We start from the raw sequence: 21662 nt of genomic DNA, 5'->3' as shown, positions 1-21662 counted from the left end.
TGAGGGCACTAAGATCCTGAAAGGTAGCCAAGCTAAGAAGTAGAAAAAGCCAGAAAGAGCCACAGCTCAGAAGGTTTGGTGAATGAGCTCTAGAGGCTGACTTTACCTTGAGCTATTGCCCAAGTCCTTATTTACTCCCAAAGGTTCAACCCAGCTCTCACTGTCTATGGGAGCATCCAAAATGAGGTGGAATGTACCGAAACCTGGTAGGGAAGTGTGGCCAAATGAGGCTGGGAGTGGAAGATGTGGAGCTGAAGCCAAGAAAGAGAAGGTTTCAAAAATGGAGCCAAAAAGAGCCAGAACCCAAAATGGGATCCAGTTCATTAGAATTACAGGTATTTGGGGACTTCTATGTTTCCCATCCTAAGTTTTATTTAAATTGTTTATGCTGGAAATTCTGAGTATGCCTGGGTCAAAGAAATACGTGATCAGCAGCCACCATTCAGAATTCACCAAGCTCCAATAAAACTGCTTCACTTGAGCTCAGAAAATGGAAACTGCAATAAGGCAGAAATTTGTAGAAACACAAACAATGAAAGTTAGTTTCCCCTATAAACATTTCCGAAACAGATAATTACACTCATTAATTTCAAAAGTCCTTCAAGCCAAGGGTAATACACATGTTTGGAGTGAAAACACTCAACAGTACTGGTGTTGCCTCCATACCACCTCCGCCTGCAACCACCACTGCTCATCCCCTCTCACAAGACGTCCAGCCCTGGTGTGAGCTTGCCCTGACAGAACATATGACCCACCTCCTCCCACACAGCCAGTGACATGGCCCTTCCAAGGTACACAAGCCCCATCTGCTCACCTCCAGACTCCTCCCCTCAATTCAACAGCTTCTTAATCTACTCTGGGTGTAACTATCTCAGTATGTACCTCTACCTCTCTGTCGTTTTACAGATACGAACATATTTCAAATCCTCTCCTACAGTGCATGACCAACCCCACCTTAACCCTTTTGAGCTCACTCCCACTCCCACTGATGTGTCGGTGGCAGAGACTCTCTGGAGGTTGACCATTTTCCTCTGACATCTGACCCTGCCAAACTGGGCTCAGTCTGTCTAATTTCATATTACTCCAAAGAGATGTAGAAGTTATTGCAGCTTTCTTATTATTTTTTCAGAGGAAACACTGCACACTCCCATTCTAGTCAGTCCCCATGTCTCCCTCTTAACACACAGCCTCTCTACACTGTTTAAATTAAGACGAAAGTTAACAAAGGCTCCCTACTCTTTTTCCCAGCCTGCTATTTTCTACTGTTTTCCTATACAGCTACCTGTATAGCTACCCTATCCAATGCTGTTAACTGCTGTTATAAAAATTGGGCAATAGCCCCAGATATTGAAAAATTATAGTGATACTTTCAAACTTACTAAAATCCTTGCCTCTTCCTCTGCATCAATTATTGTACCATGACTCAGGATCCCCATTCTTTAGTAACTCCCTCTTCTGCTTTACATACTGTAATCTCCCACTTATAGGTGGCCAAGTCCCAGCATCATTTTTTTGCAACCAATTGTAAACCCTGTTCTAGATGCCACCATTCTTTTCAAAAGATGTTACTAGGTAGATAAGCTCTAACCCTGCTCTCCTGAACCTTCTAGCCCTATGTAGAACTAATAGCACCATTTGTGCAAGTACCCAACCTCACCAAATGCTTTCACATTCATTTTGTTCTTATCTGAGCCTCTCAACATCCCAGAGAGGAACCATTATTCTTCTCATTTTATAGGTGAGGAAGCCAAGTTGCAGCAAGGATTATGTGACTTATTCAGAGTCAAGTAGATATTTAAATGCTAGAGTCAAGACTCAAACTGGGAACTTTACATCTGACCACAACTCTTTCCCCATACACATTTCTAAGAATAAACCTGGCTGTCAACCAAGCCCAACACCTCTGGTGTAAGGGGATGCTTTAGGCCCCATGACAGATACCTGCCTTCGTCCCTTAGTCCACACCACTAATTTTTACTCTATTTCCCACTCCTAGCATCAAGTCTTGACACACAAACTCACCCCCCTCCCAACCTCCTAAGGATCTTTACTTCTGCCATGTTAACCAAGTTTTTTCTTCTGCTCTAAACATTCTTGCCCCTTCTCCACTGATAGCCCCTCTGCCAGGAGAAAGGAAGCGGTCTTCCTCTGTTACCTAGTGACTTACACTCTTTGGCTCAGAAACCACAAACCTAACCATAAATTCTGTAGAAGTGTACACTATTTATGATTTTGGGTCCATGTTCTCTGTCCTTCCCCTCCGCTGCCCTATTTGAAGCTATCCCATTTTAGATTATAAGCTCCTGGCCCAGAAGGCTCTATTTAGCCAGCTGTGGGTACCACCCAGCACAATGCCTTGCATTCAAAGGCATATAAACATTGATGATTGTGATCTTTTTTAAAAAAATAAATAAATTACTCCTGCCCTTGATCTGAAATAATGACAGAAACCAGCTGCCAAAACCACTAAGAGCATTATTTACTTCAATTCAGAGTTTCTGAATAGGAATTAGCATAAAAGAGCCATAAAGTGAAAGACAAGGGCACATTTGTTTACATGTGGTCCCAAAGGTATAAAGCAAAATACTGAGTAATTTGTCATTAGCTTCCCATCAACAGCAGTCCAGCGCTACTGCGTAGCAAGGTCACCCCGGGTAAGAGGATCCTAGTTTCAGCATTCCCATGACAAGGAGAAGGCGATCAGCTATTCCAATTGCATACGTGCTCTGGAAAGGCAACAGCTGGCTGCATATTACTCACCGGTTTATCCTTGATGGTGGGGCTTGACACGCACAGGTACAGTTTCCCGTCTTCTTCTAGGCAGGCATCTATCAAAGCTTGTACTGAGCTCTCCTCCTGGAACAGCAGAAAGGCATAGCCTTGGGGAGAACAAAAACAAAAGGGTGGGGGGAGGAATCAGTAAATTAAACTCAAAGTACCAATTAAAAATTTACCTATTGTTTCACTTTGGCAAATTCTTACTAAAAATCTAAGAACTTGAAGTGGGACACAGGGAAGTAAGAGTCATTGAGACCCTCATGTGTTAGGTACTCATAGACTTTACCTTGTATTGGGTATTACAGGCACTGTATTAGGTACTCATAGACTTTACTTTGATTAATTTCCATAATTACTCAGGGGAGCAAGTTCAGAACACATCTATGGAATTTCCATTAGATAGGTTTGGTCATCTTTAATGAGAGCAGGCAGACTCACCAATGGCCTGAGCCACAACGGCTCAGGAAACAAGCATCACCTGCCCTCCAACTTCCACCAAGCTCTAGGCTTGACACATGCTGCAACATGGATGTACCCTGAAAACATTATGCTAACTGAAAGGAGCCAGGCACAAAATACCGCATATTATATGGAATGTCCAGAATAGGCAAATCTAGAGAGACAAAAAATAGATTAGTGGTTGCCTAGGGCTGGGGGAGTGGAGGGAATAGGTACAGTGTTTCTTTTGGGGATGATGAAAATCTTCTAAAATTGATTGTGGTGGTGATTGCATAACTGTGAACATACTGGAAACCACTGAACCGTACATTTTAAATGGGTGAACTGTGAATTATATCTCAACAAAAGTTGTCCAAAAAAAAAGCTCAACAATAGGCTAATTTGTCTTTATATGTTATATCTGATGGTGATGCTCTGTTTCTTCAAGGATATTCTCCTGTCTCATGGCTGAATACATGATCTGTGAATGTGGACACGAGCTGCAGGATGTCCATGGACACAGCCAGCTTTGTTCAGTTCAATTCAGTAAGATTTACTGAGCAACTGTTACAAACGAGACACAATCTATGGATTATGAGGAAAACTGAGATGAACGAGACTAGGTTCCAGCTGTCCAGAGACTTATGTGATAGAAGAAACAGGCTTTTAGACAATTAACTTCTCGCTACAAAGCTGAGGGAGATAAACGGAAATAAAAAGTACTATGGGAGCCCAGACAAGCAAGGAATCTGACTTGAGAGAATCAGCAAAGACGTCAAAGAGGACAATAGATGTTCAAGGGGCCAACTGTGGCACTTGCTGCCACACTGGCATTCATGAATGGCAGCTGAGCAAAGGGCCAGGATGAGTTAGTCTAAACCTGAGTATTCAGCTGTTCAACCTCTCTACAATCCCTTCAGCTTTGCTAAGTCTCTCAGCTGTCACCTCCACTCCCAGTCCTGCTACTGACCTCAAAGGAAACCATCACCAATAAGGCTCTCCCCTGGCGCACTGTGTGCCAGAAAGATGTAAGTGGTGAAGAAGGATAAGAACCCCCGTGTTCAGAAGCTTCTCACACATCAAACAAAGATGCTAATCAACTGGCCTAGAAGCAAAGCTCTCTGGAGTCCTGGGCAGCACGTGATGACAGTGGCAGTGGACAGTGAATAACGGGTACTCTTTATCCTTTTCCCCAGCTCCTTGTCTACTATACAGAGCATCCAAGCAAACAGAGTAGGAAAAAGATCAACCATTATGCAGCACACCAGGAGTGGCCAATGCAACAGGCAGAAGCCAATACACAGGGGAAAGCACCAAGCCCACAGGAACGGGTATGGAGCTACAAGATGGAGGCTGCCTAGATGGCAGGACCCAGAGCTGTTTTCTGGGCTTTGCTCCCAGGCTAGATGGGTCAAAGGATTCAGCAGATGGCCAGGCAAGAACAATAAAACTTAACTGCAAAACTAGAAAGGATAATACATCATTTCTTCATACCCTCTCTCTTTTCGAAATAGTATCAAACGATTACCAAGCCCCAGCGAATCTATTAAAAGTTCAATGTTTTCATTTAATGTGAGAACATTAATTACACTTGCCAAAGAGAATATTAGAGGTCAGTGGGTTAAAAAATGCAAAGATCACAAAGAGGAGGTCTCAGCATGTCCTCTCAAACCTCCTGCCTCACCAAGTTAAATCTTGGTGCAAATCTTCCACAAAGGTCCTCAGAGGCATGCTGAATATCTTGTTCTTGGAGAGGACCCTGTCTGTGTACGGTATGCGCAGGCACATCAAAAAGGCCTGGGGATGGGGCAGCTCAGTGAGCTGGGGTTCTCTCTAGCTCCTTGCCTCTGCAAGGCCACCGAGCTGGCTGCACCTTTCCTGCACATTGCTGCCCACCTCTTACAATCTTCCACATCAAATCCCACACTGTGTTCAACTTGGGCATCAGAGGAAAGGGAGGGTATCTCCCCATAGCAGCTGAGTAGCTACCACAAAATCACACAGATTTTTCACTCAGGCCTGTCTCACAGCCATAAATGACAACACTGGCAGTAGACAGAGTAAAAACAACTGGGAGTCACAAGTAAAAGCCTGCTACAAATATTATTACCAAGAAAAATATCTACAACTTCTTTTCCTTTCCCAGGGACTGGGCCAATTTCTTCAGAATGGCTCTTTTACAACAAATCATCTCTCCTCCCTGATCAGCAAGCTGGTACTCTCAGTAACACCAACATTCTCTTAGCACCACAGATAAGGGGTGTAACTCAAGTCCAACCATTTCCTTCAACCCTGCCTCCTACCTCAGGCCTTTCAACCAAAACAAAATTCACCAGAGACCCCAACACACCCATGAAAACAACTTCATGATACGTTCACCTACTAAAACACCTTCTGCTATCTCAAGGTCAACCAAACCCAGACAACAACAGAAATCAGAGGATTAAAAAAAAATCAGGAAGGAAGAAAACTTCAAACACATTTCCCTTTTGATTTTCAGAAATTCGAGGTCAAAGTAAACAAAGTAGAAAAAGATCCCTTCAAGAATAACAAGGTCAATGTGAGATGGACATTAAATCAATGATTTACTAAAAGGCAAATTCCACATGGTACTACAGAAAGAGTTCTGGACTAGAAGTCAGAATGCCTGGATTTGGGTCCTAGTCCTAAAACTTATTGGCTGTGTAGTAATAACAGCTAATAGCTAACATTTATTGAGCATCTACTATGCACCAGGCACTGTTTCTAAGTGCCTTATGTGTATTAACTCGTTTCATCTTGACACACACTCTGAGGTAGTCACTATTTTAAATTCTGTTTTACAGTTAAAGAAACTTCAAGAGTGATTAAGCGACTTGTTTGATGGTGATTGTTCCATCACCCAGTAAGTGGTGGAATCATGGACTTGAATGTTAAAGTTTCTGAGTCTTAATGGCCTACATGGGAAAAGAATGTAAAAAGGAGTGGATATATGTATATGTATAACTGATTCACTTTTCTGTACAGCAGAAACTAACACAACATTGTAAGTCAACTCTACTCCAATAAAAATTTTTTTAAAAAAAGTTTCTGAGTCTTGGCTCTTTTATCTGTAAAATAAAGATTATCTTACAGAGATGAAGGTTGTGAGATGATATATGTAAGGTGCTTTGAAAACTAGGATATCGTGCAAGTGTCAATTTTTCTTTTACTGCATTTTCAGTTATTTTTGTGATAATGTAAAATTAAATTGTTTTGCATATGGTCTCATTATAAAATTTAGAGTTCAGATGAATGAGATAAACTTTCTTCTTTGCATTTGCAAGCATTTGGTGAATAAAGGGAAGTAATCTAGATACTAAAGGAAAACAGTTTTTTGAATGACAGGCTAAATAAATTATTACTGTAAACAATCAATAAAGTGACTGAATATTTGCTTTCATATATCATTAGCAAGTTCTATTAGGAGAGAGAATTATCCGATGTGGTACTATTTGCTGATTTTCATACATTCTTTAAATAAAAGCCTATTATACCTATAAATCAAGCTCCTCAAACTGTCACTATGATGGCAGGGTTCTTCTGTTAGTTTGAAAGGTATAAAAAAAACTTGGCCCAAAAATTATAAACTCCCTCTGTTTTCCCTTGCCCTCTGAGCCAGCCAAGAGATAAAAGGATTATAAAACTCAAGTTTCAGAAATGGTTACCTTCTTACCCAAGTACCTAAGAAGTGTGGTGAGCTATAGGAGGCCCTCAACTCAGAGCCAGTCTGTAGGTGGAAACAGTGGCTCTGGGGAAGCAGTAGGAACTCTTGGCATGGTCACCATCACCACCCTGGGTTATGGGCAGAATGGGTGGCAGGAAGCTGCTTGCTTTCCCACTGGTGCCAAATAGGTTGGGAAGGAAGGGTAGAACAGTGAGAGATTTTTGGACAAGCCTGAACTGATCAATGTACTTCTCTGGGGTAAAGAGGTATGGAGTGAGAAAGGGGACTTAATTGGGATAATTCCATTTTATGTGGCCAAGTTTTTGAAGGATAAATTTAATTAAAGATTTTTTTTTCTCTTAATACCCAAAACACGTTGAGTATAACAACCTCCAAAATGTTCTTGGCTACCTTTCAAAAACAAAGCTTCCTGAGCTCTTAAATACATAATTTTTCATGTTATAATTTTTTTATACTTGATCCCTAGTACAAATAACAGTCACCACCAACTTCACCACCAGAAACACCAGTTACTAAGTGCTTACAATGTGCTACACACTTTGCCAATAATAAACACTTTACCTCACAGTAATTCTATGAGGTAAATACAGTTGTTATTATTACCATTTTACAGATGAGGAAACTGAAGCTCTGAGAGGTTAAGGCATACCTCAGATTAAAACCTAGAGATTAAATTTGGGATTGAAATTTAGGTCAGCTTCCAGAGCCCTCATTTTTTTTTTTTTTTTTAATTAATGATACTCCATTTTTTAAAAAATATTAATTAATTAATTTATTTAGGCTGTGTTGGGTCTTCGTTTCTGTGCGAGGGCTTTCTCTAGTTGCAGCAAGTGGGGGCCACTCTTCATCGCGGTGCGCGGGCCTCTCACTATCGCGGCCTCTCTTGTTGCGGAGCACAGGCTCCAGACGTGCAGGCTCAGTAATTGTGCAGAGCCCTCATTCTTTATCCACTAACTTATACTGTCTCACCTAAAAATGATGAGATAAAGTTTTCAATATCACTAGCAAATAAGTACTTGCCTATTTATTATTTATTGTCACTTTTGTGACAGTGATCATTTGACAGTGGTTTAGTGGCATGAAGTGGTCACCTGTGCTTTAGTCCTACAATTTAAGGTCTACGCAGATATATTTGCTCTAAAGCCCACAAAAACTATATTAAGAAGAGCTTATAAAACCAAATGATCTCAGCTCAAAAAAAAAAACCAAAAAAACAACTATATTAAGAAGAGCTGAAATGATGAATTTCAAAATAATCAGAAGTTTAGTTTTAGTTTATTTAGGACAATCGAATTATCATATTTAGTAAAGATGCTTATTGTTTTCAATGTATTTTTAAGTTGTATATTTAGAATGAAGGCTCTTGAGGGAGTTAAAGAGCAGATCTCACTAAATTAGACTTTAATAAAATGAACATCACCATCACAGTAATCATCAGCTTAAGCAAGAATCTTCAATGGATGCTAAAACCATTGGGTAAATCTGGGAGGGGATACAAGATACTCATGCTATCTTAAGGTATCACTTTGAAGACGAATAAGTATTTGCAAAGGGAGAAAAAGGTACTTTCACGGTGGAGAAATCCGGCAGACAGCGCCATAACCAAATGATCGCACTGAACATCACCAACAACAGAGCAAACTGACATCATGTGCCTCTCGTATTATGTCCTTCCCGGTGCAGCACGTCATCTGCTAAGAGTGTTTCCCCTGAATCTCATTATGAGGAAACAAACCTATCATTCCAAATTAAGTGACAGTCTATAAAACATCCGGCAGGAACTCTTCAAATGATACAAAAGACAAAAAGCCTAGGAAAGTATCTAAAGTAAAGGAAACTAAAGAGACATGACATCTAAATGTATGGCTAGACTTTGACTGGATCTTGGATTTAAAAAAAAAAAAAAGCTCTAAAGGACATTACTAGAATAACCTGGATACTTCTTGTTCTCAGAAAACATATGGTGAATCATTTAGGAGTGAGGGGTCTTAATGTCTACAACTTACTCTCAAACGATTTATCAAAAAATATGTATATATATACACATACTGACAAAAAAAAACAGAAAGCAAATGTGGCAAAATGCTAACAACTGGTGAATCTAGAGGAAGGCAGTATAGGTGTTCACTGTACTATTCTTACAACTTTACTGTACATTTTGAAATTTTTCAAAATAAAAATTTATGGAAAAAAATCGAAACCACAGGTCTCTCTGGAGAAGAGGGTAATATACTCTCTCATTCTTGAAAGAGCTGTGTGGTCTTCTGAAAGACCTAATAGTTCTTAAAATCAACTAATGCTCTTAGTGATTTATATGTTTTAACTAGCAACTACGATGGAAAAACAATTCCAACTTGTAGAGTTGTGCCCTGAGCTATGGCTGCATTCATAAAATGGTGACTGACAAGGGAGGGCTGGTTTCTCATGACAGGAGGTCAGCCCCAGAAGGAAGGATCCAAGGTCTGGACAGAGAGAGAAATCGCTCCTTGCACAGAATCCAGGCTCCCTGATTTCCTGTGACCTTCCTAGAGAGACCTGAAGGGCACCTCTCCAGCCAGAGCTGAATGAGTTCAGACATTTTTGGCACAGGAAGTCTGTTCCAAACATTCTCCCTGACCTTGGCTTTCAGGTCAGAGGACTTACCTGGTTTGCCTCAGGAGTCTTTGCCTTTGGATTCAATTCAATAGAACCAAAAATGTTTAGGAGGTACAAGGCAGGATACTAGGCACTGAAGCTACAAAGATGAATAAGTCAAGAAAGAACCCTGCCCTGGAAAAACTCAGTCTGTAAATAAGTGACTAAGAAACAACAAGAAAAGTGCTAGTTGGGGTTATAGCCTATAAAACACTGGTGAGAGACAAATGGAGCAGAGGTGCCAATCATCAGGGAAAGTCATACAGTAAAGGCCACATCTGGGCTGGAGGATAACTGCTTTTCTAGGAAGCAAGGGCAATCCAAGTTCATGAAAGAGCACAGGCCAAGGCTTCAAAGGGCCAAAGATCGGCTTATTTGGAAAACAGTGAGTAGAGTGCATTAGTTCAGAGTATAGGATTGGGGGTAGCAGGCGGGAAGAGATGAAGCAGCTCATCAACCCCCTGTCTGCTGCCTGGAGAACACAGTAAGTCTCTGAACTGGATTCCTTATTCATTCTCCTCTTGGATGAGAACCTCTGATCTCTAAGACTGACTGAACACTTACTATGCACCCTAGGCAATGCAGGGGAATTCTGACATGAGCAAGTCCTTGTTCTCAAGAAATTTATAAACCAGTACATGAAGGTCATGAAGAATAAGTATAAAGAGAACTCTAATTTAGGAACAATGCATTCAGGACCCTTAGAAGTATTTTCTAAACGTATTTTTAGAAGTTGGATTTCATAGAAGGAAGACAGATCTTTCAGTGAAGAAGACATGGATAGAGAAATCAGGGAAGACTTTCTGTCAGTGGTGGCACAGGAGCCAGATCTTAGGTGAAAAATTGGAGGACATTCCAAGGGAAGGATTTAGCCTAATTAAGATGTAGAGATGGCTCAGCGGGTACTGTCCATGGATGCCTAAACATTCCCCTTGGATTCAGAACCAAACATATTTCTTTGACTATATTTACTACAAAGAGCTGAGGCTCAAACATTTTGGCTCAAGCCTGTTTCGTGTTTTCTATTACACTAGTGACTGTTTCTTGGTGGGCTTGTTGCTTGGCAGGCAGGGGTGGGGGAAGGTGAGAATGGACAAGAAAACAAGTCTGATGGGTAGAACCACCTCAGAGTTGAAAACTGGCAGTCTACTTCCTGTGTTTTTAGTAAAGTCCTGCAGTCCAGGGCAGTGACCTGGGGCATTTGGGCTTAAAGTCTGCTCTGTTTACGTAACCACACATTCCCTATATAAAGAGGTCCTTGTGAAGTCTGCCAAATCTGTCAGGTCTAGTCACAGTCAGTTCTAACAAGCACCTGACCAAGAAAACTGAGATCAGACTGGGGGTGTGGGAAGGAACTGGTCAAACTAGTTGGGCAGTTTTATTTTTACTGAACAACGTATTTTCATCAGGGGGAAGGACACTAATATTATTTAACCTCTATGAAGCCTAAGTGCTGGTGCATATGTACACTGTCTCACATAATCCTTTTAGTAACAATGAGTAGTATTAACTCAGATGAGTAAACTGAGGTTCAGGGATTAGATCACTTGCTCAAGGTCGTCTAGCTGGTAACTGCTGGCGCCCATGTCTGAGTCCACAAATATCTAGTTCTTGCCCCACTGCTTGTTGCTCTGCCTCGTGCAGCATCAGACATTTGGCAAATTCTACATTTTAACCCAGTAGACGCTTCCCTGAAGATGAAGCTTTAGTCCAGCCCTGCTTGTAGGTTGCCTGAACTATGACAATCTAATTTCTCCTCCTTGCACTTTAACGCTCCTCTGATGAGTTCTTAATGCTGCTGCCAATGGGTTTTCTTGGCGTCACCATTTCCCCTTCTCAAGACGAAGGCTATCCCGTTCTACTTTGAAAGACAACCCAAGTCTTTGCTCTCAGCTTTCAAAATGTTTCACCAGATCCTCTCAGTCAGCTTCCCATTCTGAACTCTTCCAAATGATACATCTTCTCTTGGTCTCACTTGCTCATAGCCTTAGCCCTATCCAATTCCTGCCAGCAAGTCCTGCCCCAAGCTATGCCCTCTTCTAAAACATTCTCTCTGCCTCAGCCTACCAAATTTGCAGCTGGCATTTCAGTTCCTGAATTTTACTCTCTTCAAAAGAAAGTTCTCATCGGGGGTGGTTTCGGCTTCTCTGAACTAAACAAGCATCCCCCCCCTTTCCAGTACCTCTGCCTGGGGACAGCACAACAAGTACTGCTGTGACACAGTACAAGCTGTCTCTGTTATTTAAGTGGCTGCTCAGCTTTGTCCTGTGGCCTGTGCATTCCTTCTGCCGGTTCCGTTGTATACAGTCCCTCAAACTATTAATGCTTTGAAATCAAACACTAACTCTAACAGTTCCTCTTTAATATAACGCAAAAGAGAGAAATGTTTAACAGAACAGTTTAAACTGAGGGTGTGCTGAGCGTTTAAAAGCAACAATAGGATGCTGCTCCATCTGTTCAAAACAGGACAAAACAGAACAAAAAGTCCACTCTTGCTGCTCTGCAATGCAGTTTCCATGTTTCTATGAGAAAATCCATCCGGAGAACAAAAACTTCAATCAATCAAATATTAAAATATAGGATTCATAATTCACCAAAGAGTATGAGTACTATAAGCCAGGACCTGCATTTAAAAAAAAAAAAAAAAAAGGCCACGTATTACTCAAAAGCTTACAAACTGCAAAAGGTTAAGTACACGCTAAAGCTCCATTAGGTTCCCAACTCGATCAGTTTATATAACTCAGAAGGTGGAAAAACTTGGAATCTGGGCCTAAAACAACACTGACTTATTTTCATCCAAGTTACGCTACAAGGGAAAAAAATGTGAAGCTTGAAAACTTTCCTTTCCAAAGCCAGATTTAGACAAACTGAAGGAAAAAGGAAAGAGATGCTGTGAATCCAGCCCACTGCAGCTTCACAATGACCTATTTTGCCCATTTCAAGTACAGTCCTCTTTCCTGTTCTTCAAACAGCATCTCCTTAGCTGGTCAGCTCAAAGTCAATCTGAATCCCATGTGGCCCGGCTTATGCCAGGTTCACAAACCATGCTGGTATTGTATAAACGTCCATGCCTGCATGACCTTGGTCACAAGGACTAGCAGTCAAGTCAGCCTGACCAGTGTAGAGGAAATACGTGATCACCAGTAGAAACAGCCACTTAGAAGTACACACTTGACTCAAGGTGGGCGGGAATCATCAGAGCGCAAGGCATGGGTCACTCTCGCATAAATATGCATGACTGTTACTGTTCAATCCACCTGGCTGTGCACCTGAATTGCTAGGGCTGAAGCTGGCTTCCATATGGGCTGAGGATGCCAGCACCATCGACTTAACACAGCTTCAGAGCCATGTGGCCAATCGCCTGTCCAACATCTGCAGCTGGCTGCTGTCCCTGCCTTTGCCCCAGAGGTCTCTGCCAACAGTGGTACAGTGTAGCTGCGCTCACTGCCCAGGAGATGCCAGCTCCTCTCCCTGGCCCCAGCCCCACCACAAGAGGTAAGACTGTTGGCAGTATCAGGAGCCGCTGCTTGGTTCAGAACCAGGCAGGGGTAGAAGGCTCAGGGTAGGTAGACATTTTTTTTTTGTAGCTCCAGTAACAGCAACTTTGGACATAGGCTATTCTCCCAGGAGGCAATGAGGGAGGTGACGCTAAGCACGTCTACCATCATAAAAGTTTGCCCTGCCCAACTTACCTTCCTAGCTGCCACATTCCCAGTCCCATGCTCGAGGAAGCAGAACTAAACCATTTGCTTTTTTAATTTTTTATTAAGCAGTCAAGTATTCTAAGGCCACTACCATTAGGATGGCCTATGTCACAGCAAGGGGTTAAAAGATGAACTGAACCAATCAGATTCCCTCTCTCTGGACTCCGACTAGAAATATGAAAACAATTTGCCCACTGGAAACACAAACAGAGAGGAGCACACATGCAGAGAAGAGCTGAGTCATGATAATGTGGAACATTACAGTGAAGGATTAATAGCTCCCACTGTTCAAATCCTTGCAGCCTGCCACCCCCTAGCACAGTCTCCATGACACCTGGTTGTGTCACAGCTCCTATTTTTGGGCTTTCCTTGTCACTCATAACTACTTCCCCAATTTGAAGTAGCACAAGAGAACCCTCTGATCCTTGTAGTCAAAGAACTCCCCTACAAAGCAGTGCACTCATGTCCAGAAATGGTGTGGTATCACCCCAGAGGCAAAATCCCATGGTTAAGCTATAGCTAAAGGGCAGCTCAGACCTATAGCCTCAGCCTAAACCAGCTCTTTGGAAATACCCCAGCTATGTCAGTGTGGCCAGCAGAATAGAAGAATTTAGGAAAAAGCCAAGGATCACTTTCATTTTTAAATAGCTATGAAAGTGTGCCATGGGTCATATAGCTTAAGTTGCTAATTTTTATATAAACTCCAGCCCTATAAGTAACAGCATAATTTATCAGATTATATAGTTTAAACCTATCTTTCTTTCCCACAAATTATACACCCTAGCAAAACAAAAATTATTTTCTTGGTAATTCACCAGGTAAAAGAGTATAAACTATTAGTCTTCCCAGTTCAAGTCTGTCTAATAAGAGCTGTGTGCTCCTAGGAAAAGACACATCACCTCTTTGAGTCTTAGGTTAAAATAAAGGTTGAATTAAAATGAGACGATCTTTAGGGCAGCTCTAAAATTTGATGGACTCTACAAGTAATGAGCTCATCATGTGCAAAGATAAAATTCATCCATTTAACAAACATCTGAGGGCTAGCCATTGATGCAGGTATGCAAGGTACTGAGTACAGAGCAGTGAACAAAACATAAAAAACCCTGTTCTCATAAAACCTACATTCCAATCTGGAAAGCAGAAAAACACATATAATTTTTTTCAGGTTGTGATAAAATAGGTACTTTGAGGAAAAATAAAATGAGGGTAAGAGGTACAGAGAGTATGAGGGTAGAAGGGCTGCTGTATGAGATGAGGAAGTCAAGAAAGATCTCTCTGTGAAGGTGTCATTTGAGCAGAGGTCTGTCTAAGGGAAGAGAGGAGTGGTCCATTCAGAAATTTGGGGGAAGATGGTTTTAGACAAACGGAAGTACTAAGCCCGTGAGAAGCCTTAGTTTACCTCAAGGAATAGCAAAGGAGTCAGTGTGGCCAGAGAAGGTAAGGCAGAGAATGACAGAAGATGATGTCAAAGAACACCCAGGACTTGACCGATGAGACCCAAGAGGAAAAGGTTTAAATGCTTCATGTACAAGATTCATATCAATATGGTTCCTGGCTTCTGCAGGGGTCCATTATATTCCAAACACGTAGGCAAAAAGGTAAGTCCACAACTGTAATGTACCATTTATCTGACTTGGAAAATGTGCTGCAGATGTCCAAATTAGCATAAACTTCATAAAGAAAATTGCTTTGGGAAGCCATGTGATATCAAATCCGGAGTCATTAAGATTTTCATTTCTTTTAACTCTGGTTAAGCTTCTGCTGCAAATTTATCCTAAAGAAAATACTATGAAAGAAAAACCACACACAAAAGGATATATTAACAGAAGCATTATTTATAATAGCCTACATGACCAATAAGCAAGTAAATTATGGTGCAGCAGTAGGTTAGGCAGCCACTTAAAAAATATGAAAATTAAGCAGAAGCTTGGGAGGAAGGAGAATGGAAAACTGTATCTCTGCTATTATTACACTCCCACAAAAAAATATATATATGAATAAAGACTGGAGGGAAACAAAACTGATGATGGTTGGCTCTGCTACGGAGGCAGGATTATTCTTACTGCTTATAAAATAACACTTGTTCACTGCGGCCAGATTGCTTTGTTCTGCTTCTACTACTTCATTAAAATATTAAGGCCTAGAATTAGGATAACAATAGAAATTACTATGCTCATGTACTTGACAAGAGGGCCACATGCATCTCTATTCCATGAAGGACTTCTCAATAACCCTGTGATATCTGATGGTGTTGACTATTCTTTCTTGAAGCTTCTTTCCTTGCGCCTCCGTAGCCACAGACACACCCCCAGTCCTTCACTCACCTGCATCTCCACTGCCATGTCCTCTTTTTCTTTCTGGTTCCTGACAAAACTTACTTATTAATGGCTTTTCATTTTCTTTTCCCTCCACTCTATAAAGATGACTCGCAAGAGATGTGTACCTCCATCTCCAGACTCTTTTCCCAAACTCCCTAGCCACAATTCCAACTGCACATTAGGAATTTCCTCTCAGATAAGAGGTAAGGACATACCAAACTCTACGGATCTTCAAACATTTCAACACTACACCAAACTGGTTTTCCCTCTGCTGACTCCCTCACATTCAATAGTGTCACGATTCTCCCATTCAGTGGAAGGAATTTTAGCACAACCCTGCCATCAAATCTATCACCATCATGATCTACTCTATCAGTAAGACCACTGGTCCCTTTCTCCCCTCATTCTAGTAATACCTCAATGCTACTGTCTTAGGAGTTCATGGTCCTTATCACTTCTTATGAGCTTGATTACAGAAAACACCTAAACGGTTTTGCTGACCCTGGCTAAAAAACCAAAACCAAATACTAAACCTAACCTCTCCCTTGCTTAAAAAAAAAAAAAAGAAAAACAGAAGTCTTGGGCTTCCCTGGTGGCGCAGTGGTTGAGAATCTGCCTGCCAATGCAGCGGACACGGGTTCGAGCTCTGGTCTGGGAAGATGCCACATGCCGCGGAGCGACTAGACCCGTGAGCCACAATTACTGAGCCTGCGCGTCTGGAGCCTGTGCTCTGCAACAAAAGAGGCCGCGATAAGGAGAGGCCCGCGCACTGCGATGAAGAGTGGACCCCACTTGCCGCAACTAGAGAAAGCCCTCGCACAGAAACGAAGACCCAACACAGCCATTAAATAAATAAATAAATAAATAAATAAATAAACAAACAAACAAATAAATAAATAAATCCAAAAGTTAAAAAAAAAAAAGAACTCTTGAATGATATCTGGGCTCTAAGAAAGTATCCTATGTGCACTGTCTCATTTAATCCTCATAAACCCAGAAATGGTATTATTGTTTCCACTTTGTAGATTAAAAAAAAGAGAGAGACAGGACTTCCCTGGTGGCGCAGTGGTTAGGAATCCGCCTGCCAGTGCAGGGGACACGGGTTCGAGCCCTGGTCCAGGAAGATCCCACATGCCGCGGAGCAACTAAGCCCGTGCACCACAACTACTGAGCCTGCGCTCTAGAGCCTGCGAGCCACAACTACTGAGCCCGAGTGCCACAAATACCAAAGCCCGCGCGCCTAGAGCCCATGCTCTGCAACAAGAGAAGCCACCCAATGAGAAGCCCGCGAACCACAATGAAGTGTAGCCCCCGCTCGCCGCAACTTTCTTGCCGAGAAAGCCCGCGTGCAGCAACAAAGACCCAAGGCAGCCAAAAATAAAAATAAATAAATTTAATAAAATTTAAAAAAAAAAAAAAAAAGAGAGACAGAGAGAGAGAGAGAGGGGGAGAGAGATTTAGGAAGATTAATAATCAGCCCAAAGATACAGCAATGGCAAGTAGTGGAACAGGAATTCAACCCAGGCAGCTGACTCCAGAGCCTGTACTCTTGATCACTGGTTACTGGACCCAAGTCCTAAGCCTGGCAGTGAGGCTACCACATAACCCCGCCTTGAATACACCTACCTCTAGGCCATTCTTATTCCCGAATGACAACAGTATAGTGCAATATCTAAGAACCTTGGGACTCTGAGGTTAGCCTGTTTAGGCTCAAATCCCAGTCCCATCATTTAACACATGACCATAGACAAATTACTCTCTTCTACACCTGTTTCTTACTCTTTAAAATGGTAATAATAAGGGTGCTTACCTTGTGGAGTTAGGAAGATTAAAGAAGATTAAATTAGATTAAGCTTAGAAAATAGTAACCCACTGCCGAGCTCACAACAAGCCCTTAGTAAATGTTAGCCATCCTAATTATCATTATTCTGCCTCTTCTCTTCCTGCCTAGGTTTTAAGACCAAGGTCTTGCACAGCCCACAGTAATCTATTCCTCCTCTAGATGACTAGAATATTTTTTACTCACTTGTCATTAACCATAAGTTGATCTATATTTTAATGAAAATAACATCACTCATAAAACCTGTATGCAGGGACTATTTTAAGCACTCCACATGGATTTACCCATTTTAATCCTCATCACACAACCTTATGAAGTAGGTACTCATATTATCCCTCTTTTACAAGTGATGAAACTAAGGAACAGAAAGGCTAAACAGCATGTCTAAGATCATACAGTTAATAAGTGGAGTAGCCCAGCAAGTCTAGTTCCAGAATCCATGCTCTTTACCATGACTTAATGTTTCACCGCTGTGTTCTCATGTCTCCTCTGGAAAACTGCGGCCTTCTCAAAAACAAGAATGGTGTCTTCTCTAGATCCCCCACAAGGCCATATAGTATAGACTCTTTCACAGACTGATGTGTAACAAATATTAGATGGATTGATGCATGATCATTTGCACCAGGACCCAGGCCCTCTGTCTGCATTTATTTGTTCTCTCACCATCCCCTTGCAATAACTATCTTCAGATTACCTGCACCCAACCTACTATAAACATAGTGATGTTGATTAGTATTTTGTATGAATGCAGGATTTGGTTCATGCGCTAACATTTGGGAGAACCTCCCTTTCCAGGACTCACAAATCCAACTCTACTATTCCAGAAGTAAAAAGCATGAGAATGCAATCTCAGCAAACTTCCTCAATATTTTGATTAGATTTGAATTTCTTTTCATCATCAAGAACCAAAGGCAGAAAACACAAAGGAAGACTTTGCTTCAGTTTTATCAATAGCTATTTGAAAGTATTTTAAACTGATATTTCTATTTGACCCAACTCCATTCTGTCTCTACCCCAAAGACAAACACCACACAAATGCCTTTGTATCTACTCTCTCTGGGGGACTAGAGCAATTCAGGGAAGGGAAAATAATCGTACTTTTTTTTCAAGACTTTCTTTCATGTCATTTTCTCCACCCTCACAACATTCTAACCACACTTCCTTCATTTCTTCAAAGGTAATAAAGCCCTTTTCATACTCACTATTTCCCATATGGTATTCCTCTGCTTGGCACTTGCTTCCCTACACTTTCTAGTTAACTCCTCAATTTTCAGGTCTATTTAATCGTTATTTTCTCAAAGAAGCTCTCTCCATATACCCGATCTAAATCGACGTCCCCCTTTTAAAGTCACCGCACTCTCCATTTTTTCCTTTAGAGAACTATTATAGTTTATAATTGTGGTATATTGTGACTATTTGACTTCTTTTAATTTCCCCCACAGGACTCCAAGTTCAGGAGGTCTGAGAACATATCATGAAGACACGATCTGATTTCCATGCCTTCTTTTGCCTTCCAGGTTCTCAGAGGTGCTCTGGAGAACACCAAGCAACTACCTGTTTGTGGCCCACAGACAAATGATCCAGAGGGCTCTGCATATCCTCAAAGAGTTGATCAAATGCCTCAGTGGCTTTGTGCTGAGAGAACCCCAGTCTCCATCACCTCCCACTCTGCTGGCCCAACAACACTTAAGGGGACAGCTGACGTGCTTGGTCACTGTTTCTCTACATGGATATTAAGTTCTCCACAGTCCACTGAAATGGCCATGGTTTTACAAACCGTACTCCACATCTGTACAGGTATACCTGCTGGATACATGAATGGTTCTGTTTATTTCATTAGGCATACACTTTCTGAGAAAAAGACAGGAGGACTCAATAGTGGATGGTTCATATTTTCCTCTTATTTACACATAAGCCTAAAGCATACAGCCAAAGGAACTGTGCCTTATGGCCAAGCTGAGGTGACCTAAGAAAACTATAATCGGCAAGAGGGGGATTACCAAAAAAGCACTGACCTGAATTAAAACCTAAGGAATTTAAGGAAAAATAGAAACAGCATGAGGACGTATTATTAAGAAGGCACAGAACAGTTTGGGGTGAACTACTTAGATGTTCCCAATGTTCAAAGCAATGGGCATGGATTCTCAAAGTTACTTCAATCTTGGAATAACACCAAATTTCTTTAGGTCCTTCCAAACTAGGTCAATCTTCAGACTTTAGCTGAGAGCAAAACACAACAGGAGCCAACAGTATAATTATTTCTCCTACTTGACCCCAAAATCACCACAAAGGCAATCTGCTCTCGGAGGATGCAAGCCTGAGGACCAGAATCAGGAGATCCAGATTCTCTTCTTGGCCTGGCTCTCCCTAGTCCATCTCAACACTTAACCTCAGCTATAAAATAAGGGCACTTTCTCTAATGTTCTACAATTCTATATGATTGTGCTGTTACGTAGGAGTGGTACCAAAACCACGGAGTTCATAGAGTTGCTAAACTCTATACTGCTCATACCAACCCAAATGTTCTCTCTTCAACTCTCAGAAACAAATTTAAGTAGGATATTGTAGAGATGACATATGCACAGAAAAGGCAAACAAGAATAATGGTGGTCCAGAATCCATTAGGCATAAGGTATGACTCGAGATGTGAAAATATGTAGCTTGGAAAAGAGAAGACTTAAAGAGAAACTGATAGTTCTTTAAGTACCGAGAGATATATGTCACAATAATGACTCAGTTTTACTTTATCGAACACAATTGACCATTGGGTAAAGATTGCATGACCATATATGTTTATCTTCATTTGTACTTTTTACAATGACCATCTTCAATAGAAGAACAAAGTTTAATAATCAGTTAGGTCTGCAAATACATAGACTTCCTTTGAAATAAACTGCCTCCTTTGTCACTGGATGTCTCAGAAGCTAAATGAACAATTCTCTGGGCTATTTTAGAACAGGAGTCAATAAACTTTTTGCAAAGGGATTTGAGGGCCATGTATAGTCTCTGTTACCTATTCTTCTGTGTGTGTGTGTGTGTGTGTGTGTGTGTGTGTGTGTGTTTCTACAACCCTTAAAAATATAAAAACTATGCTTAGCTCACAGGCCAAAGATAGTTCGCTGACTCGTGTTCTGCAGGTGTGCTGTCCAATAAATATATGAGTCACATATGTAATTTAAAATTTTCCAATATCTACATTTAAAAAGTTAAAAAGAAATAGGAGAAGTTAATTTTAATATACTTTATTTAATCCAAAATATCCAAAAAACTATCATTCTAACATGTAAACAAAATTACTAATGAAATTCTTTACCTTTTTTTAAAACTAAGTCTTTGAAATTCAGTGTAGGGAAACAGAAGAGATGACCTTCCAACCAATACTTAATTCTAATGACTCAAATCAATGAGGAAAAAATGGAATTGTCAATAAATGACTGCTGGGACAACTGGCATGATACCGGGAAAAATAAAGCTGGATCCTTTTTTGTGACTTACTCCATTATAAATTCCAGAGAGAAATGAGATGTCGATGTAAAAAAGTAAAATAATAAATTCAAATGGCCAGTAAGAGAAAAAAATGCCAAAAAAGATGTTATTTTAACCATCAGATTGGCAAAGATCGAAAAAGAGCCATATCGCCAGACCCTCAATAAAACAAAGTTTTACGAATCAGGTACTATTAGTGGGAACATACATGTGTATGACCTTTGTTAAGGGCAGCTTGGCAGTACGTATAAATATGTACCTCACTTCTGGAAATTCACCCTAAGAGGTAATTAGAAAAAAGCAAAAAAAATGAAGGCACAAGGATATTCACTGAAGCATCATCCATGAGAAAAAACAACTGAAAGCAACTTAAATGACCAGCAGTAGGACTGATTAAATAAAACAAGGTCATTAAGGATAATATAGGTTTCTTACAGAAAGATGTTAACATTGCTGGGGGGAAAATGCAGGTTATTAAACAGCATATATAGTGTGATCCCATTTATGTAAAATTTTAAATTTCATATAAATGTATATATTCATAAAGAGATATAAGAAGGATATTTAATAAAATGTATACAGTGATTATCTCTGACAGAGGTAGATTTGGGATAAGTTTCTTTGGACATGACCATAGATGTGCTTATCTTCATTTTTATTTTTTACAATGATCACCTGACACCTTTTATCCCAGAATCATTTTTATAACCTTCTCAGAATGATGATTTTTTTTTTTCAACTAGTACTCTTAGAAATAT

The 21662-nt window shown here is 40.8% G+C and overlaps 1 protein-coding gene across 6 annotated transcripts in view; it reads right to left on the bottom strand.

The window, feature by feature from the left end:
• CPEB3 (cytoplasmic polyadenylation element binding protein 3) overlaps window positions 1–21662 on the bottom strand; it is a 215464-nt gene that overhangs the window by 80190 nt on the left and 113612 nt on the right. For all 6 annotated transcript variants that reach the window (XM_061171379.1, XM_061171623.1, XM_061171264.1 and 3 more), the window contains exon 7: window positions 2761–2879. In XM_061171379.1, coding sequence (XP_061027362.1) covers window positions 2761–2879 — 119 coding nt within the window. The remainder of the gene's footprint in view (window positions 1–2760; window positions 2880–21662) is intronic.

The sequence above is a fragment of the Eubalaena glacialis genome, chromosome 1 (genome assembly GCF_028564815.1).
Source record: "Eubalaena glacialis isolate mEubGla1 chromosome 1, mEubGla1.1.hap2.+ XY, whole genome shotgun sequence".
Classification (NCBI taxonomy): domain Eukaryota; kingdom Metazoa; phylum Chordata; class Mammalia; order Artiodactyla; family Balaenidae; genus Eubalaena; species Eubalaena glacialis.
Note: the sequence above shows the minus strand (reverse complement) of the source record. Positions and strands in the feature narration are given on the sequence as shown.